At 45.4% G+C, this 15,693-nt stretch overlaps 1 protein-coding gene and 1 pseudogene across 1 annotated transcript in view; both read left to right on the plus strand.

Moving 5' to 3' along the window:
* ADAMTS2 (ADAM metallopeptidase with thrombospondin type 1 motif, 2) overlaps window positions 1-15,693 on the plus strand; it is a 284,941-nt gene that overhangs the window by 230,497 nt on the left and 38,751 nt on the right. The window contains exon 13 of the mRNA XM_005870719.2: window positions 142-275. Coding sequence (XP_005870781.1) covers window positions 142-275 — 134 coding nt within the window. The remainder of the gene's footprint in view (window positions 1-141; window positions 276-15,693) is intronic.
* Window positions 5,319-7,442, plus strand: LOC102244341 (annotated as a pseudogene).

The following is a 15,693-nucleotide window of genomic DNA, read 5'->3' on the forward strand; positions in this document are numbered from 1 at the left end:
ACAGGGAGGGGGGAAGGAGGAGGGTGCGGGAGGGGAGTAAGTCTTAAGAAGACCCTCATGGGAATTTCTCATGAGTGGACTTGGGAAAGAAGGTGAACAGAGCAGCCCACACTTTTCCCTAACACCCCTCTTCCCTTTCAGCCAAAGAGAGGTGCCACCTCTACTGTGAGTCCAAGGAAACCGGGGAGGTAGTGTCCATGAAGCGCATGGTGCATGATGGGACACGATGCTCCTACAAGGATGCCTTCAGCCTCTGCGTGCGAGGGGACTGCAGGGTGAGTGCCCTGGTGCCAGCGTGGGAGCTCAGGGTCTCTGCTTCAGGGAGTTTTGAGAGGACTCATGCAGAGTGTTAGACACAGCACTTGGAGCAGGGCAGACCCCCAGCAAATGTTGGCCTGCCCCTCCTCTGTGCTGGAGGCTCTCAGCATTTAGTATGCCTCGGAGCAACATGGGGAACTTGAGGCTCCTCCTGAGAGATTCTAATTCCTAGGTTGAGGCTGGGACCCAAAAGCAGCATTTTTATGAGCCTCCAAGTGATTTCAACACACACAGTCCTTGGTGACCCTGCCACATCCTGGCACTCTGATGGGCACTGGACAGCTTACTCTTGACCAGGGTGGCCCACCAGGGTTCTCATTGTTTGGTTCTTTGTGGAAATGCCTGCTGTGTTTTCTGTTGTCATTATTATGTCTTTGGCTTCAATCTTAGGCTGACACAGGAAACCACTGCGGGGTAACCTCAGCATACAGTAATAATTGAACTCAGACTTGCCTCCTGCCAGATTCCCTGAAACAACTGGAAGACTCTGTAGTTTGTGTAGACAGGACTGAGTGTATGTGCCATGCAAACTGACTCTCCTAAGGAGTCTCTCAGAAAAACTGCCAGAATGCAGTCACCCCTAGCGGAGGGAATGAGGCTGGAAGCACAAGGTGGGGGTGTCGGTCAGCCCCTCCACTCAGGTAGGATCATGGCCTGAGGTGAAGGAGGCTCCTCTAGGACACAGGGGAGCTGCGTCCTCTAGGATAGGAGGAGGCTGGCTGAGTCTGAACCTTGCAGGGAGGCCAGGCCACACGGTCTGCTCGGACAGTGGAACCAAATCCTCAGAGATGAAGGCAGCAGTGTTTCCTCTGTACCCACAGGGCTTTGATTTATGGAGGTGACAGTGAGGACACAGAGAGGCCAATGACATTGAAAGAAGAATTTATTACTTACATTTTCCAAGAGAAGGGCGTGCCATGCCTTACAGGGCCACATGGGGAAGCACCAGGTATTTGGGGGGCAGAAAGGGGCAGAAGACTAGGCCAGAGCTTTCATTGGGGTTCCTGGTGGAAAGGGGAGCAGGACAGGGGAAACAGGTTAGAACTGGCCAGTTTGAGTAACTCTAGCAGGCTTCAGCTCTAGGGCTGGTCTCTAGTTGCCTGCTGCCTGGCCCTGGGACAATTTGGGGCAGGGAAAATATTGTTCTGATATGTGACAGATAAGGCAGATTTGCATCTTAAAGGTGTGCTCCCAAGCCCTTACCATCTCTAAGAATGGTTAGTCCTAGGACATCATAAGACACATAAAATTAAAAATATATATACGTGACTGATACAGGCAGTAAGCATGGGAAAGATTTAGTAGAAGAAGCTTTGAATGGCAGCTTCTAAATGCCTGCAAAAATAACAGAGAAGTCAGAGCATTAATTTACCATCTTAGTGGGAGCAGCCAGCTTCACTCCTAACATTGACAATTTAAGAAGAGGTTAAGTATTTCATTAATTAATGGTGGTTTTAAATGGTAACAGCAAGCTGATAATTTTTACATAATTAGAACAAGCATATACTTACATTTATATAAGCTCATGTTGCAAAATTTAGAAAGCAGAGGAGGTAGAAAGGAAAGATTGAAAACACAAAAGACATGGGGTAGTAGTAAGATGAACTATATAACTCCTAACACTACAGGTGAATGTGAGATTCTTATTTTAAAAGAATCTAATTCTAGGTCAAAAAATATTATCCAATGGATGTTGTCAATTAGAGAATATCAAAACACAATGACTTGGGAAGGTTAAAAGTGAAATGACATTAAAAGAGGGTTCCAGAGAATGAAAGATATGTGCACCTGTAACATACATACACCGCAAGGAATCAAAAGAGAACGAATAAAATGAATCTCATAGGGGCATTTTGTTTTGATAAAGGGCACCATCCACTACCTTGATAAAGTAATAACATGCTATCAAATATATCACTTAAAAACTGCTATGAAAAAGGAGAAACTGAAATAAGCTGGCATATATCTGATATGATAGCTCACTAATAGGATTTCCTAACAGATGGGAAGGGAGGAAAGCAGCTCCTTTTAGCTCTGTGCCCCTTGCCATGTGACAGACGCCCACTCTCACTACCAGCCGCTCCCACCTTGGCTGGAACTGAAATGGAATCAAGCTGTGAGCCTCCCCTGGTCACAGCAGCCATGCAGAGCAAATCGGGTACACATGGCCATCCCCAATCTGAGCTATCATTGGCCCCATTAACCCTTTAGAATCTAAAGTGAGATTTCAGACCAGTAGAAGGACCCTGTGCTTCACTGGCCTCTTGTACTTGGTTAAAGTCACCTAGTTCAATTTAGACCACTGTGTCTCCTGAAGGTCTGTAGACACTTACCAAAGACAAATAGCTGTTCTCTGAGCCAGGTGTTTGCCTGCACCTGGATGGTCACACCACCTGAGATGAGCTGGCCAGCAGCTGCCCAGGCAAGAATCTGCTGAGTCAAACACTCTTCTAGGTAGCAGGGAGGGTCCTTTCGACTGTGATTATTAGACATCCTGATTTCAGAAACAATAAAAGGTGAAATGAAATGTGTCTTAGAACGGAGGAGAAATTATGACAGGATATTTTAATATCTCTCAAAGTTTGACAGATCAAGTCGTTCATTCACTCTGGGGTTTTTTGTTAATCATCTGTGATTCACAGAACAAAAGCTCAGAGCAACTGTTCTCAAACATCATGCTGCTTCATTTTCTCTTGTCCAGATACCCTTCTTCTCATCCAACCAGGTGGGACTTCCACATACCGTCTTTGTACACGGGCTGCAAGCCTTTTTAGAGGGAACACAGGAGTCCATGGAGAACTCCTAAGAGCTGCTCTCACCGAAGGCATGCAATCTCTGTTGGTGGCTCCTGTCAGTCAGGCTTCAGAGTCTGAGATGGTGCCCTCCTGATGCCATGTCCTTCACTGGTCTCTGTGCACATCTGCATTGGCATCCACCTGCCTCTACAGCTCTGAGTCTTTTCACTTCTAGTTATTCTGTAGGAAACCTAAGCATTGATCCCCCTCAAATGAGAGGCTGGAGCAACCCTTCCAGGGAATACACTGCTAACGTTCTGCACCCAATTCCAGTGTGGGGGCTTTTCCCTATACCAGCAAGCAATTCTCTGACACCAGCTGGGTGTCCTACAATTCAACTTAGTTCTGACACTATCTACCTGAAGATAATGTCAGATCCCACAGGTTAAGGGCTCAGTCTTACAATACCACCCCCGCCCCTTCAGACTGCCATCAAAAGTTCAGTTGTCACCTGTGCTTCTGACCAACTGGCTATAGATTGGAGATTCCCACAACCCCCTCTTTGGGTTTGATTAATTTGGTAGAGTGCCTCACAGAACTCAGAATTATTTCACTTACTTGATCACCAGTTTATGATAAAAGGATATAACTCAGGAACAGCCAAATGGAAGAGAAACATAGGACCAGGTATGGGGAAGAGGCAAGGAGCTTCCATGCCCTCTCCAGGTGCACCACTCTCCAAAACTTCACCTGTTCACCAACCCAGAAACTCTCCAAGCCTCACCCTTTGGGGTTGTTGTGGAGGTTGCATTTACATAGGTATTGTTAACCTAAAGATAAAATACCTTCCAAAGTGAGAGGCAACAAGCGTTTATTTGAGATCAAAGCATAACTATTCGGGAATAACTGATTCAGACAGAAACCCAAATAGTGTTCTGACAAAGGCAACGGGTATTTATGAGAAGGGGAAAGGGAAGAATTACATCCATATAAGGAAGGCATTTCTTTGATGCCGGTAACATAACATAATGATGTTAATTCTAAACAACTTTTTAATTTTCAGTCCAGTGGTCATAATAACTGCTTTCTTATTATCTTTGCAAACAGTTCTGCGGGGCACAGTGTTGCTTTAGGCCCAGTCCCAAGGTGATTCTGCCCTGTTCTAGCATTCCAAGGTTTGAGGCATAAGGTGTGCAAGGCAGTTCCTGTGGGGTAGCAGCTCCAGCTGCATTTTAAAGTGGTTCCTTATTTTTGTTACATTTTTCCTGTTTTGATGAATATTATTCCTTGAAAACATCACTGATCAATTACCAGAAAGCAGCACTGATAAGTTATTAAAAGCAATGGTCCTCCATTGTCAGGAAGGTTCATTATCAGTATATCATGCCATTGCCAGTCCCTTGTCACCAGGAAAGCTCATTCCCAGTATGTCATGTCCTACGTAGAAGGGAAAGTGGTTTCTTTTTCCTAAAGGAACACTGGGCCACATTTGAGCAGCAAGAGCACTGGAACAGGGGAAGGCTGTACCATGATGTTTCTCTAAAGGCAACATCTGGAGGTTTCTCATCTAAGACTTCATCTCAAAATGTTGAGCAACCATTATTGGGGTGGTATCATTTTAACACTGAGCTATGCAAAACAAAGTTTTATAACAGCAAAATTTCCTATAATAACAAACAAAATGCCAAGTCCAATTTGAAGAATAAATCTGAACCAGGATTTATACCCTCAATAAAGCTGTGAGTAGTCAGGTATTAAAGAACCAAGATATTCAAGAACCATGAGCTGTCAGTGGACACTATATTGAATCATTTGGTTTATGCCCTGATTCTATCTAGTTTTGTCTCTATTTTACCACAGGTGTCTTATCAAAGTACAACAGGAGGTATTAACAACAGAGCAAACCATCTTGCTTAACTAGGATATGGTCAAAAGGAATTTTATTTTCTAATATAACTCATGCAAAGGAATTTAAAGATTTGTCTGATTGGCTATTGCCATGGTGGTTATTGCAATAGTTGCCCAAGGAAAAAGGGGTTTTCCAAATCTGGTAACTTCCCTAAGGTTGACATCACAGGCGTGAATATCCTTGACTATGTGTGTGACTAGTTGCATGTTTTGACCTGAGAAGTGGGTTTAAAGATGATGCCCATCTCTTTTCAGGCCGGCAGCGTGGGGGCACAATGAAGGGGGAGGGTGTTGCCACTCCTGGGTGGTGACGGGTAGGGGAATGCTACCGGAGGACCCTAGATGCTTCTCTAGATCATGAGCTCGGGCAAAAGCGCCTGGTACAACCGCTTCTCTGGGAGACCTACCAATCTTCCCACCCCAGACATCATCACCAGGACCAGAATGGAAACGACCTTTGGGCCTGCCTTTTCAGCTGTCACCACTATCACCAAAGCGGATGGGACCAGCACATACAAACAGCACCGCAGGACGCCTCCTCCTCCAGCACCCTTGCCTACTCCCCTCAGGATGAGGAGGACAGCATGCCCCCATGAGCACCCCACGCCACTCTGGCTTGGCCATATCCATTCGCTCCCTGCACTCCATTCACTACTATGCTCCATGTTCTCGCTGCCTGAGGAGAAGGAGGAGCTGGAGCCACTGGTCTTTGCCGAGCAGCTCTCAGTGAAGCTGTGCTGCCAGCTCTGCTACAGTGTGTTTAAGGACCCTGTGATCACCATGTGTGGGCATACATTCTGTCGAAGATGTGCTTTAAAGTCAGAGAAGTGTCCTGTGGACAATGCCAAGCTGCAGTGGTGGTGAACAACATTGCCATGGCCGAGCAACCCCAGGGAGCTCTCCATCCACTGCAAGCATACTGTCAGGCAGCAGGGGTCGGGAAGCCCATCATCTTTGAGGTGGACCCCCAAGGGTGCCCCTTCATTATTAAGCTCAGTGCCTGGAAGGACCATGAGAACAGCTGTGACTACAGGCCTGTGTGGTGTCCCAACAACCCCAACTGCCCGTTCCTTTTCAAGATGAATCTGGAGGCCCACCTCAAAGAGTACAAGCACATCAAGTGTCCCCACTCCAAGTACACATGCACGTTCATTGGGAACCACAACATGTATGAGACCCATCTGGAGACCTGCCACTTTGAGGGCCTGAAGGAGTTCCTCCAGGAGATGGATGACTACTTCCATGAGATGCACGTGGTGTGGGCCCAGAAGGACCAGGAGATCACCTTCCTGTGCTCCATGCTGGGTAAGTTCTCAGAGAAGATTGACCAGCTGGAGAAGAGCCTGGAGTTCAAGTTCAATGTCCTGGATGAAAACCAGAGCAAGTTGAGCAAGGAGCTCATGGAGTTCCAGAGGGACACATCCATGTTGAACAATGAGTTATCCCACATCAATGCATGGCTCAACATGGGCATCCTAGGATCCTATGACCCACAGCAGATCTTCAAGTACAAAGGAAACTTTGGGGCCAACAGGGCCCCATCTGATGTCTCTGTGTCTACTCCAGTGGCTCCTCTGACAAGAACATCAAGGTATGGGACACGTGTACTATGTACAAGTGCCAGAAGACACTGGAGGGCCATGATGGCATTGTGCTGGCACTCTGCATCCAGGGGTGCAAGCTCTACAGCAGCTCAGCGACTGCACCATCATTGTGTGAGATATCCAGTACCTGCATAAGGTGAACACAATCCGGGCCCATGACAACTGTGTGCACACTGGTCTCCTCACACAACATGCTCTTCAGTGGCTCCCTGAAGGCCATCAAGGTCTGGGACCTTGGGCACTGAGCTGAAGCTGAAGAAGAAGCTAACAGGCCTAAACCACTAGGTGCAGGCCTTGGTGGCTGCCCAGAGCTACTTGTACAGTGGTTCCTACCAAATAATCAAGATCTGGGATATCCAGACCCTCGACTGCATCCATGTCCTATAGACATCTGGTGGCAGTGCATACTCTATTGCCGTGACAAATCACCACATTGTCTGTGGCACCTATGAGAACCTCATCCATGTGTGAGACATCGAGTCCAAGGAGCAGGTGCAGACCCTGACAGGCCATGTTGGCACCGTGTATGCCCTAGTGGTCATCTCAACACCAGACTAGACCAGTCTTCAGCTTGTCCTATGATCAGTCTCCCAGGGTCTGGAGTATGGACAACATGATCTGCACACAGATCCTGCTGTGTCACCAGAGCGGTATAACTGCACTGGCTGTGCCCCGGGGCCAGCTCTTCTCAGGGGCTGTGGACAGCACTGTGAAGGTTTGGACTTGTTGACAGAATCCAGGCCAGGTCTTGGCTTCTTCTGGGCCCACCATAGGCCTATCCAAGCCAGGTTGGTCTCAGGGTCTTTGCCTGCCCTTTTGGGGATAGGTGGGCAGGCTCACCAGGCCAGGCAGTGTCCTCCTGATCCTGCACCCGACAGGTCTCTCTCTGTCTGGTTCTGTCATCATTGCTGCCAGGATAGTGCCCAGACCCTCTCTCTACACTCCAGGTATAATGCTCGCCCAGTCCATCTTCCATCCCCCTTCCTGAAGGACTACAGGACCTTTTTACTCATCTTTTTACTATTTTTAGACTGTACATAGATTTGATTACTTCTGACTGAAATAAAAGTTGCACAGACTGTGGGGCAGGGGGGTGGGGAGGGAGATGATGTCCAATGTTGAGTTATCTTCCCAGATAGATATTAAGGGGGGAAAAGAAAACAATAATTATTATAGTGAGTGTTTGGTCTCGCATATTATTTGTGAGATATGAAGGAACTAAAAAACAAGTGGAAAAACAACAAAAAAAGAAGACTTGAAATTTTGAAGGGATTTGTGGGCAAGAAAAGATAAATGATGTTTTAATTTTGCTTATAAAGGTAAAACTTACCAAATTGCTATAGGTCATATGTGGCAGGGGGGAAAAAATCTTATATCTGAAGAATAAGGATAAAAAAATGAGTATCTCATATCAAAAGTCATAAAAATTGTAATCATCCTTAGCAATTCACTCATTCCCATGTTATTAATCAATCCTTACTGATCTTGATCCTCCTGTGAGCAGTTTTAGGAATCCAGTTTTTCCTTAGAGTTCTGTAAATCTCCTTCCAGTTCAGTGTTACATTTTCAAAGTTATAATCTCTTTGAAGATGAAACACATTGGTAGGAATATTTTTTTGCCAAAACATCAGAGTAAAACAGTAATTGTATGCAAATGGCAAAAGGCTTAAAAAGGGCCTGGGTTAAAGATCTGGTTAGTTCACATACATACATATAAAGAATGTAATGCCAAAACCGGTTTGGCTCAGTGGATAAAGCGTCGGCCTGCGGACTGAAGGGTCCCAGGTTCGATTCCGGTCAAGGGCATGTACCTGGGTTGCGGGCACATCCCCAGTGGGAGATGTGCAGGAGGCAGCTGATCGATGTTTCTCACATCGATGTTTCTAACTCTATCTCTCTCCCTCCCTCTCTGTAAAAAATCAATAAAGAAATATTTAAAAAAAAAGAATGTAATTGACTAGTTATACATTCTAATCTTAGTTAGATTGACTATATATAAACTTTTCTCAAGATCCCTCTTCCACAAACCTTCTGCAACATCCCAGTTTACATTCCACCCTTTTCTTTAGACAATCATTTTATTTTAGGGCAAAGTTTCTTTTTCCTTTTTCTTTCTTTGCCATAAAAAATACCCATGTTCTTTATATTCTTCCTTATCCAAAAAACACATTTTATTCTCCTTTTCATCAACAAAAGTGTATCTCCATGCTTCATGCCTTCTACTGAAAACATGTCTTGTTTTCTATATACAGTCATTTTGTTTCATCCTTATTCTTTTTTAGTAGTTTTGTAAAATAAATAAGAGAGAACAAAGCTCTTTTATAAATTAATTTTGGCAAGGTAATTTACACAGCGGTTTGTGCTTTTAAAGGGCCATTTCTTTTCTCGTCAGTGTCTATAGGCAATTTCTGGGTTAGCTCCTGACTGTTTACATTTTAAATATATTTTTTTGTTGATTTCAGAAAGGAAAGGAGAGGGAGAGATAGAAACATCAATGATGAGAGAGAATCATTGATTGACTGCTTCCTGCACACCCCCTACTGGGGATCGAGCCTGAAACCCAGGCATGTGCCCTGACCAGGAATCGAGCCATGACCTCCTGGTTCATAGGTCAATGCTCAACCACTAAGCCACACTGGCCGGGCATGAATGTTTATATTTTAAAGACATGATAAGAGACATAACTTTACCAGGATATGTTAGCATTTTAAGAATTTTACATAATTTTTATAACTTATTAATAATATATCTAAGTAAATATAATGAAATGTTTAGCATTATCTATTTCACAATGCTTCCCATATAATTTGACATACCAAATAAGCCTAATTAGTTTAACATTTTCCTTTATAAAGAGAGAGAACAAATCTCTGAGGTGCTCAGGGGCCCTCTGAAACAGTACTCCCAGGTCAATAAGATTTAATTTAGAATCTGATCTTGGAAAGTTTGTCAAACATATCAACAATTTAAAAACATTTGGTCAAATAGGATCATAGGCTATTGTAGAACAATATTTAAGTTACTAATCTAATCATGGCAACAAAAGCTTTGCAGGCAAATACAGAAAGTTAAATAGTTATAAGCAAATTTAGCTCTTTTAATATTAAGAAGTCTCAATTTACTTAAGCAATTAAAGGCCTGATGATACAGAGTCCAGGAAACCATCTAAATAAAATATAAAATCTTTGTTCCCTTTATAATTTCTTACTAACAGCATACCAATAATATCGGAAAATTTTGTTCTTTTAGTAGAGAAATAACATTAAATTTTAGCTTTACATAAGCATACCAATGATATTAAAACTTAGTTAATCTTTTTAAAACCTTTATAATAACAATTTAACATTAGCCAGTTTAATTATAAGAGTTAAAAATCTTTCTCTTTTTCCATTCTGAAATAAACAGGACAAAATTACTTTCCTTTTCCTTAATGAAAACATATCTCCATACCTTATACCACCTTTTATTGAAAACATTAATTTCTTCCATATTATTTAGAATCTTTAACCCTTAGAAATCTTAATTTTAGTGACAACTAATAAGCAATTATTATTCATTAGATTAGCAAATTTATGAATACATTTTAAAATCTCTAGAAATACAGATTCTTTTACTAGTAAATATATTTTATAATTTTTAGAAACATGTTTCCTTAACCTAGCAAAAATAATTTTATTAGATGACCCAAATATCTTTAGTTTTTCTGTATTAGGAAGCCAAAAGTACGTAAATTCATTTAGCAATTAATGTTTCAGTATTTTACCTAATTTGGAAATGATCTAGATATTCAATCACTTTATTACCAGACAGGGACAGGCCCAGAGTGGGTCAGCCTCGGGCCGGCCTGTAGTGTGCGGGGCCTTGACTTCGTGTTGGAAGGATTTCACAAGAGGAGTTCAGAGGTGTGAGAGTGTGTTTAGTAAAGCTGGGGAAGGGAAACAAAGGAAGCACTTAGGGTGGAAGCAGCAGCAGGGGGAGCCTAGGCGGGGCTCTGCTTTGGCTCCCTAGGAACGTTCTAGGAAAGCAGGCAGCCACGGCGGGGCTGCTTGGCTCCCTGGGAAGGGAAGGTCACAGTCACAGAAGTAGCCAAGGTGGGGCTGCTTGGCTCACTGGGAGGTCAGAGAAAAAGGGGACCTTGGAGACAGGATCAGGGGGTGAGCCCAGGTCAAGCTGCCCTGCCCACCGCTCCCCCAGCTGCAAGTCTCGTGGGGACCCTTAGAGTTTAGAAAGAAGAAGAAAAATTCATGTTTGGGAAGGAGCATGGGTGTACTCTAGAGCGAACCCACGCTAATATCCTTAGTTTGGGGGGGTTTATCTCTCTTCTGCAGGTGAAAATCTTAGGGGAGAGTTTCAGCAAAATATTCATCAGCTTTCCAGATGCAATTTTTAATATGCTGATGAATCATTTGATCTGCTTTACTGTTTTACTTTTATCTAAGGTCTGTCCAGCTTTTAATGGGGTTTTGCTATTGTTTCCTGACTTCATCTGTCCTTGGGTTTAGCAGGCACAAATGACATTAGTTGGGTCTTTGTTCTCTATTTTCCCAGGCCAAGGTGATTCAAGCTATAAAACACTCTCTCTTAAGTGTCCTTGGTTTATGGGCGATAAAGTCTTGGGATTCACCAGCTGGCTGTAAAACAGTTCAAATTGTTTGGCCTTGTTTAATTTCCTTGTCTCAGTTTCCCCATTCTACTTGCCCAGGGATTTTCCTAACTTCTCACATTCTGTCTCAATTTTGCCTTTTTTTTTTAATCCTTATTCGAGGAAATGTTTTTCATTGATTTTAGAGAGGAATAGAGAGGGAGAGGAGATGGAGAGAGAAACATTGATGTGAGAGAGAAACATTGATCGGTTGCCTCATGCACACACTCTGACCAGGGATCAAACCCACAACCTAGGTATGTGCTCTGACTCAGAATAAAATCTGAAATTCTTCAGTGCATGGGAGGATGCTCTAACCACTGAGTGATACTGGCCAGGGCCAATTATTTGTATCTTTTAATTTAACTTAATAGAAATGTAAAGTTTCAAGTTACCAAAAGATTTTGGGTAACAATTTTTAAGAACATATACCATAAAGCAATTATTGAAAAGTTTCACCAAAAAAACTTTTATTTACATCTATTTAATTTACTAAATTTAAATAATTATATTTAGATTAGTCAAACATTTTATGAGACATTAGATACATTTAATTATTATCCCAAACTATTTTCCTGTTGACTAACCCTATAACAGATAGCGTGAACTTATTTTTTTAGTAAACCCAGATAAAATATAATTTTATATTAAACATTGCTAACTTTAATAACATTGCTGTTTTGATTAAACCAACAAACTTAAATCTATTTTGATATTAAATCTTTTCCCAAATCACGTGATCCTGAAAAGCTTTGTGTTAGTTTCTGTTATATTTAATTTATATAAGTGGTTAAGCTCTTTAAGCCAATTAAACAAAGCTTTTTATGTAAACCAATTTTTATTAATGTCCTCTACATACACATATATACATAGACATAATCAGAGATCTGATCACTTCATTTAAAAAAATTTTTTAACCATGAGACAGGTATAGTAAATACCGTCTACATATATAAAAGCCTAAGCGACCATTACAACCAAATGACCCAAATGACTGGAACAACCGGTCAACCAGTCGACCAGTCACTATGATGTGCACTGACCACCAGGGGGAAGACGCTCAACGCAGGAGCTGTCCCCTAGTGGTCAGTGCACTCCCGTGGCCAACTTCCCGCGGCCAGCCAACCGCCTGCAGTCCCTCCCCCTGGCCAGCCGGCCCCCATTAGCCCCTGGTGCTAAACCATTCATAGATGACCTGCTTCTGGGTCAGAGTTTTGTACATAGCAGAGCAGCTCCCTCGCTGCAATCTATTGAAAGTCAGCCCTTGACACAAGGGTTTGTCTCACTCCCATCCTCTCCCTTCCCCAGGGGCTGCCCACCCACTGCAGGGATGGTGCAGTGGTGAGGGAAGGAGGAGGGGGGAGGCGGGGAACCGTGTGGTGGCAGGGCGCCAACAGCGGCATCAGTGTCCGGCATCTGTCCCTTCCATGCCTGGCCCAGCAACTGTCGCCTCCTCTCCCAACCCCACTGGGGCCTTTGGGCCCCGGGCTGGGATGGGGAACAGGGGTGGGTGGCAGTGGATGCAGCTCCTTTCCCAGGGGGGCCAGGGGGCCAGCTCCCTCCTCGGGGCTGACGGCCAACCCCCCGTGGTCCCTCCCCACTCCTCTCCCCCAGACCAGCAGGCCCCGATCAGTCTGGCCCTGATCAGCCTGGCCCCAATCGGCCCTGATTGCCGGCCAGACCTAGAATTCATGCACTGGGCCTCTAGTTAATTTATAATAGTTGGAATAAGTTGTTTGCTCATTCAAATGGCTAAAGCTTTAAGATTTGATTAACAGTTTTTAAAGAATGGGGCTGCTTAGCAAAGGAGCCCATATAGCTACTTGTGGGGGGTTTTTATTGTTGACAGATTTTATTGTATTACAGATGTCTCCCATTTTCCTACCTTTTACCACCCTCTACCCAGCCCCTGCCCCAAACCAGGCCTTCCCCATACTATTGTCTGTGTCCATGGATTATGTATTAACCCTTTTTAGTCCAACGTCAAGGCTGACTCGACAGACCAGGCGCTAGGAGCAGATCCAACATCGAGGCTGACTCGACAGACCAGGTGCTAGGAGCAGGTCCAATGTTGAGGCTGAGGTCGACACCACTAACCGGTTCAACATTCAGTCCCATCAATTAATTTGGACCAGACTGTTTGAATTCCAAATATAAAATTGGACGCAAAGGGTTAATATATATCCCTAATATGCAAATAGAATGAACAGCGGAACGACTGAAAAACTGGTTGCTATGACGTGCACTGACCACCACGGGGTGGGCACAGAACATGGCAGGTGTCAGCAGCAGACAACAGAGCACGGAACATGGTGGGCATTGGCCTTGGCGGGATGGTGGAGCAGGTGAGCGAGGGTGCCAGAACAAGGCAGGGCACCAGTCACTGTCATTGGGGCGAGCCTCTGCTGGTTACTGAAAATTCTTTGCTCCCACGTGCCATGGTCCCACCAGGCGCTCGCACCTGCTGCCGGTGCTGGCCCCACTTGCACCCACTGCCAGCGCCAGAGCCGCCACTCGCACCCATCAGCAGGTGTGAGCAGCGGCTGCCGGCCCCGATCGACCCTCAGGGCTTCTCTACCTCCCCCTGCTCCTGAGGGGTGATCGGGGCAGCAGCCACCACTTGCACCCACTGCTGGTGCCGGCCCCGCTCACACCTACTGCTGGTGCCAGCCCCAATCGCTCCACGCCATCAGCGGGTACAAGCGGGGCTGGCACTGTCAGCACGTGGTAGCAGCAGCGGTGGAAGCAGGGCTGCCGGCAGACAGGGGACCGGGGGCTATGGCAGGAGGGGCTGGGCTGGGGTGCAGAGGATTGCCGAGACCCGCCCCTGTGCCCACCAAAGCCTCATGGCCCACATTTCCTTTCAAGGTGCACGAATTTGTACACTGGGCCCCTAGTATGCATATATATTCTTTGGTTAATCTCTTCTCATCACCCCAACCTCCTCCCACTGAGATCTGTCATTCTATTCCATGCATCCATGCTTCTAGACTTATTTTGTTTGTCATTTTATTTTGTTTATTAGATTCCACATATGAGATCATGTGATATTTGTCTTTCTATAACTGGCTTATTTCACTTAATAATAATCTCCAGGTTCATCCATGCTGTTGCAAAGGGTAAGATCTCCTTTTTTACAGTCACATAATATTCCATTGTGCAAATATACGACAGCTTTTTTTTTCAATATTTTATTGATTTTTTACAGAGAGGAAGGGAGAGGGATAGAGAGTTAGAAATATTGATGGGAGAGAAACATTGATCAGCTGCCTCCTGCATACCTCCTACTGGGAATGTGCCCACAACCAAGGTACATGCCCTTGACCAGAATCGAACTTGGGACCCTTCAGTTCGCAGGCTGACGCTCTATCCACTGAGCCAAACCGGTTAGGGCATACCACACCTTTTTTATCCACTCATCTACTAATGAGCACTTGGGCTCTTTCCAGATCTTAGTTATTGTAAACTAGAGGCCCAGTGCATGAATTCATGCCCGGGTGGGGGTCCCTCAGCCTGGCTGGTGATCGAGGCCTATTAGGAGGCCAGCCGGCCAGAGGAAGGGACCCTGGGAGGTTGGCTGGCCAGCAGGGGGGAAGGACTGTAAAAGGTTGGCCAGCCAGCCAGGGAGAGGGACCATGGGAGGCTGGCCAGCAGGAGGCAGGGGCCACGGGAGGTTGGCCAGCCAACCTCCCCATCAGGGCTGCGGGAGGTTGGCTGTGGGAGCACACTGACCACCAGGGGGCAGCTCCTGCATTGAGCTGTTATGGCCAAAGGTGATCCTGAGTGGGGGGGTGAAAGGATTGAGAAAAGACAGACAAGAGAATGAAAGCTGGGTCTCAGTGGGACACTGCTCCCTGATGAGGAGACAGCGCCAGCGCCCACAAGCCGTGTCTTTATTTTATAGCAGATCCCACGAGGCAAAGTAGGGGCGTGATCAAGTTGTTTACAGCATTCTCGTGAGTTTCAAACCTACTCAACTACATGCACCTGAACTCTAGCACAAGGCACGTGGGGCCACGTGTTCGGACCATAGGTTCAAGCTTACAACCACAGCCGTCAGTTATGATTGTGCTGGGAGGGCCCTGCCCTTCCAGCTGGGACTTGCATGTGGCAATGAGAGGACCCTGTCCTTTCATTAATCCAAGGCTTGAACTTGGCCAAAACACTGTAGCCGCACCCCACATTGAGCGTCTGCCCCCTGGTGGTCAGTGAGCATCATAGCGATTGGTCAACAGGTCATTGCGGTCATTCTGGTCATTTAGTCGTAAAGGTTGCTTAGGGTTTTATATCTATACTAGAGGCCCGGTGCACAAAAATTTGTGCACTCGGGGGGGTCCTTCAGCCCGGCCTGTGCCCTCTGTCAGTCTGGGACCCCTCGAGGGATGCCCACTTGCCAGCAGGGAGCAGGCCTAAGCTGCAGTCGGACATCCTTAGCGCTGCTGAGGAGGCGGAAAAGGCTCCCACCACCACCGCTGTACTGGCAGCC

Source organism: Myotis brandtii, unplaced genomic scaffold (assembly GCF_000412655.1).
Source record: "Myotis brandtii unplaced genomic scaffold, ASM41265v1 scaffold321, whole genome shotgun sequence".
In the NCBI taxonomy this organism is placed as follows: domain Eukaryota; kingdom Metazoa; phylum Chordata; class Mammalia; order Chiroptera; family Vespertilionidae; genus Myotis; species Myotis brandtii.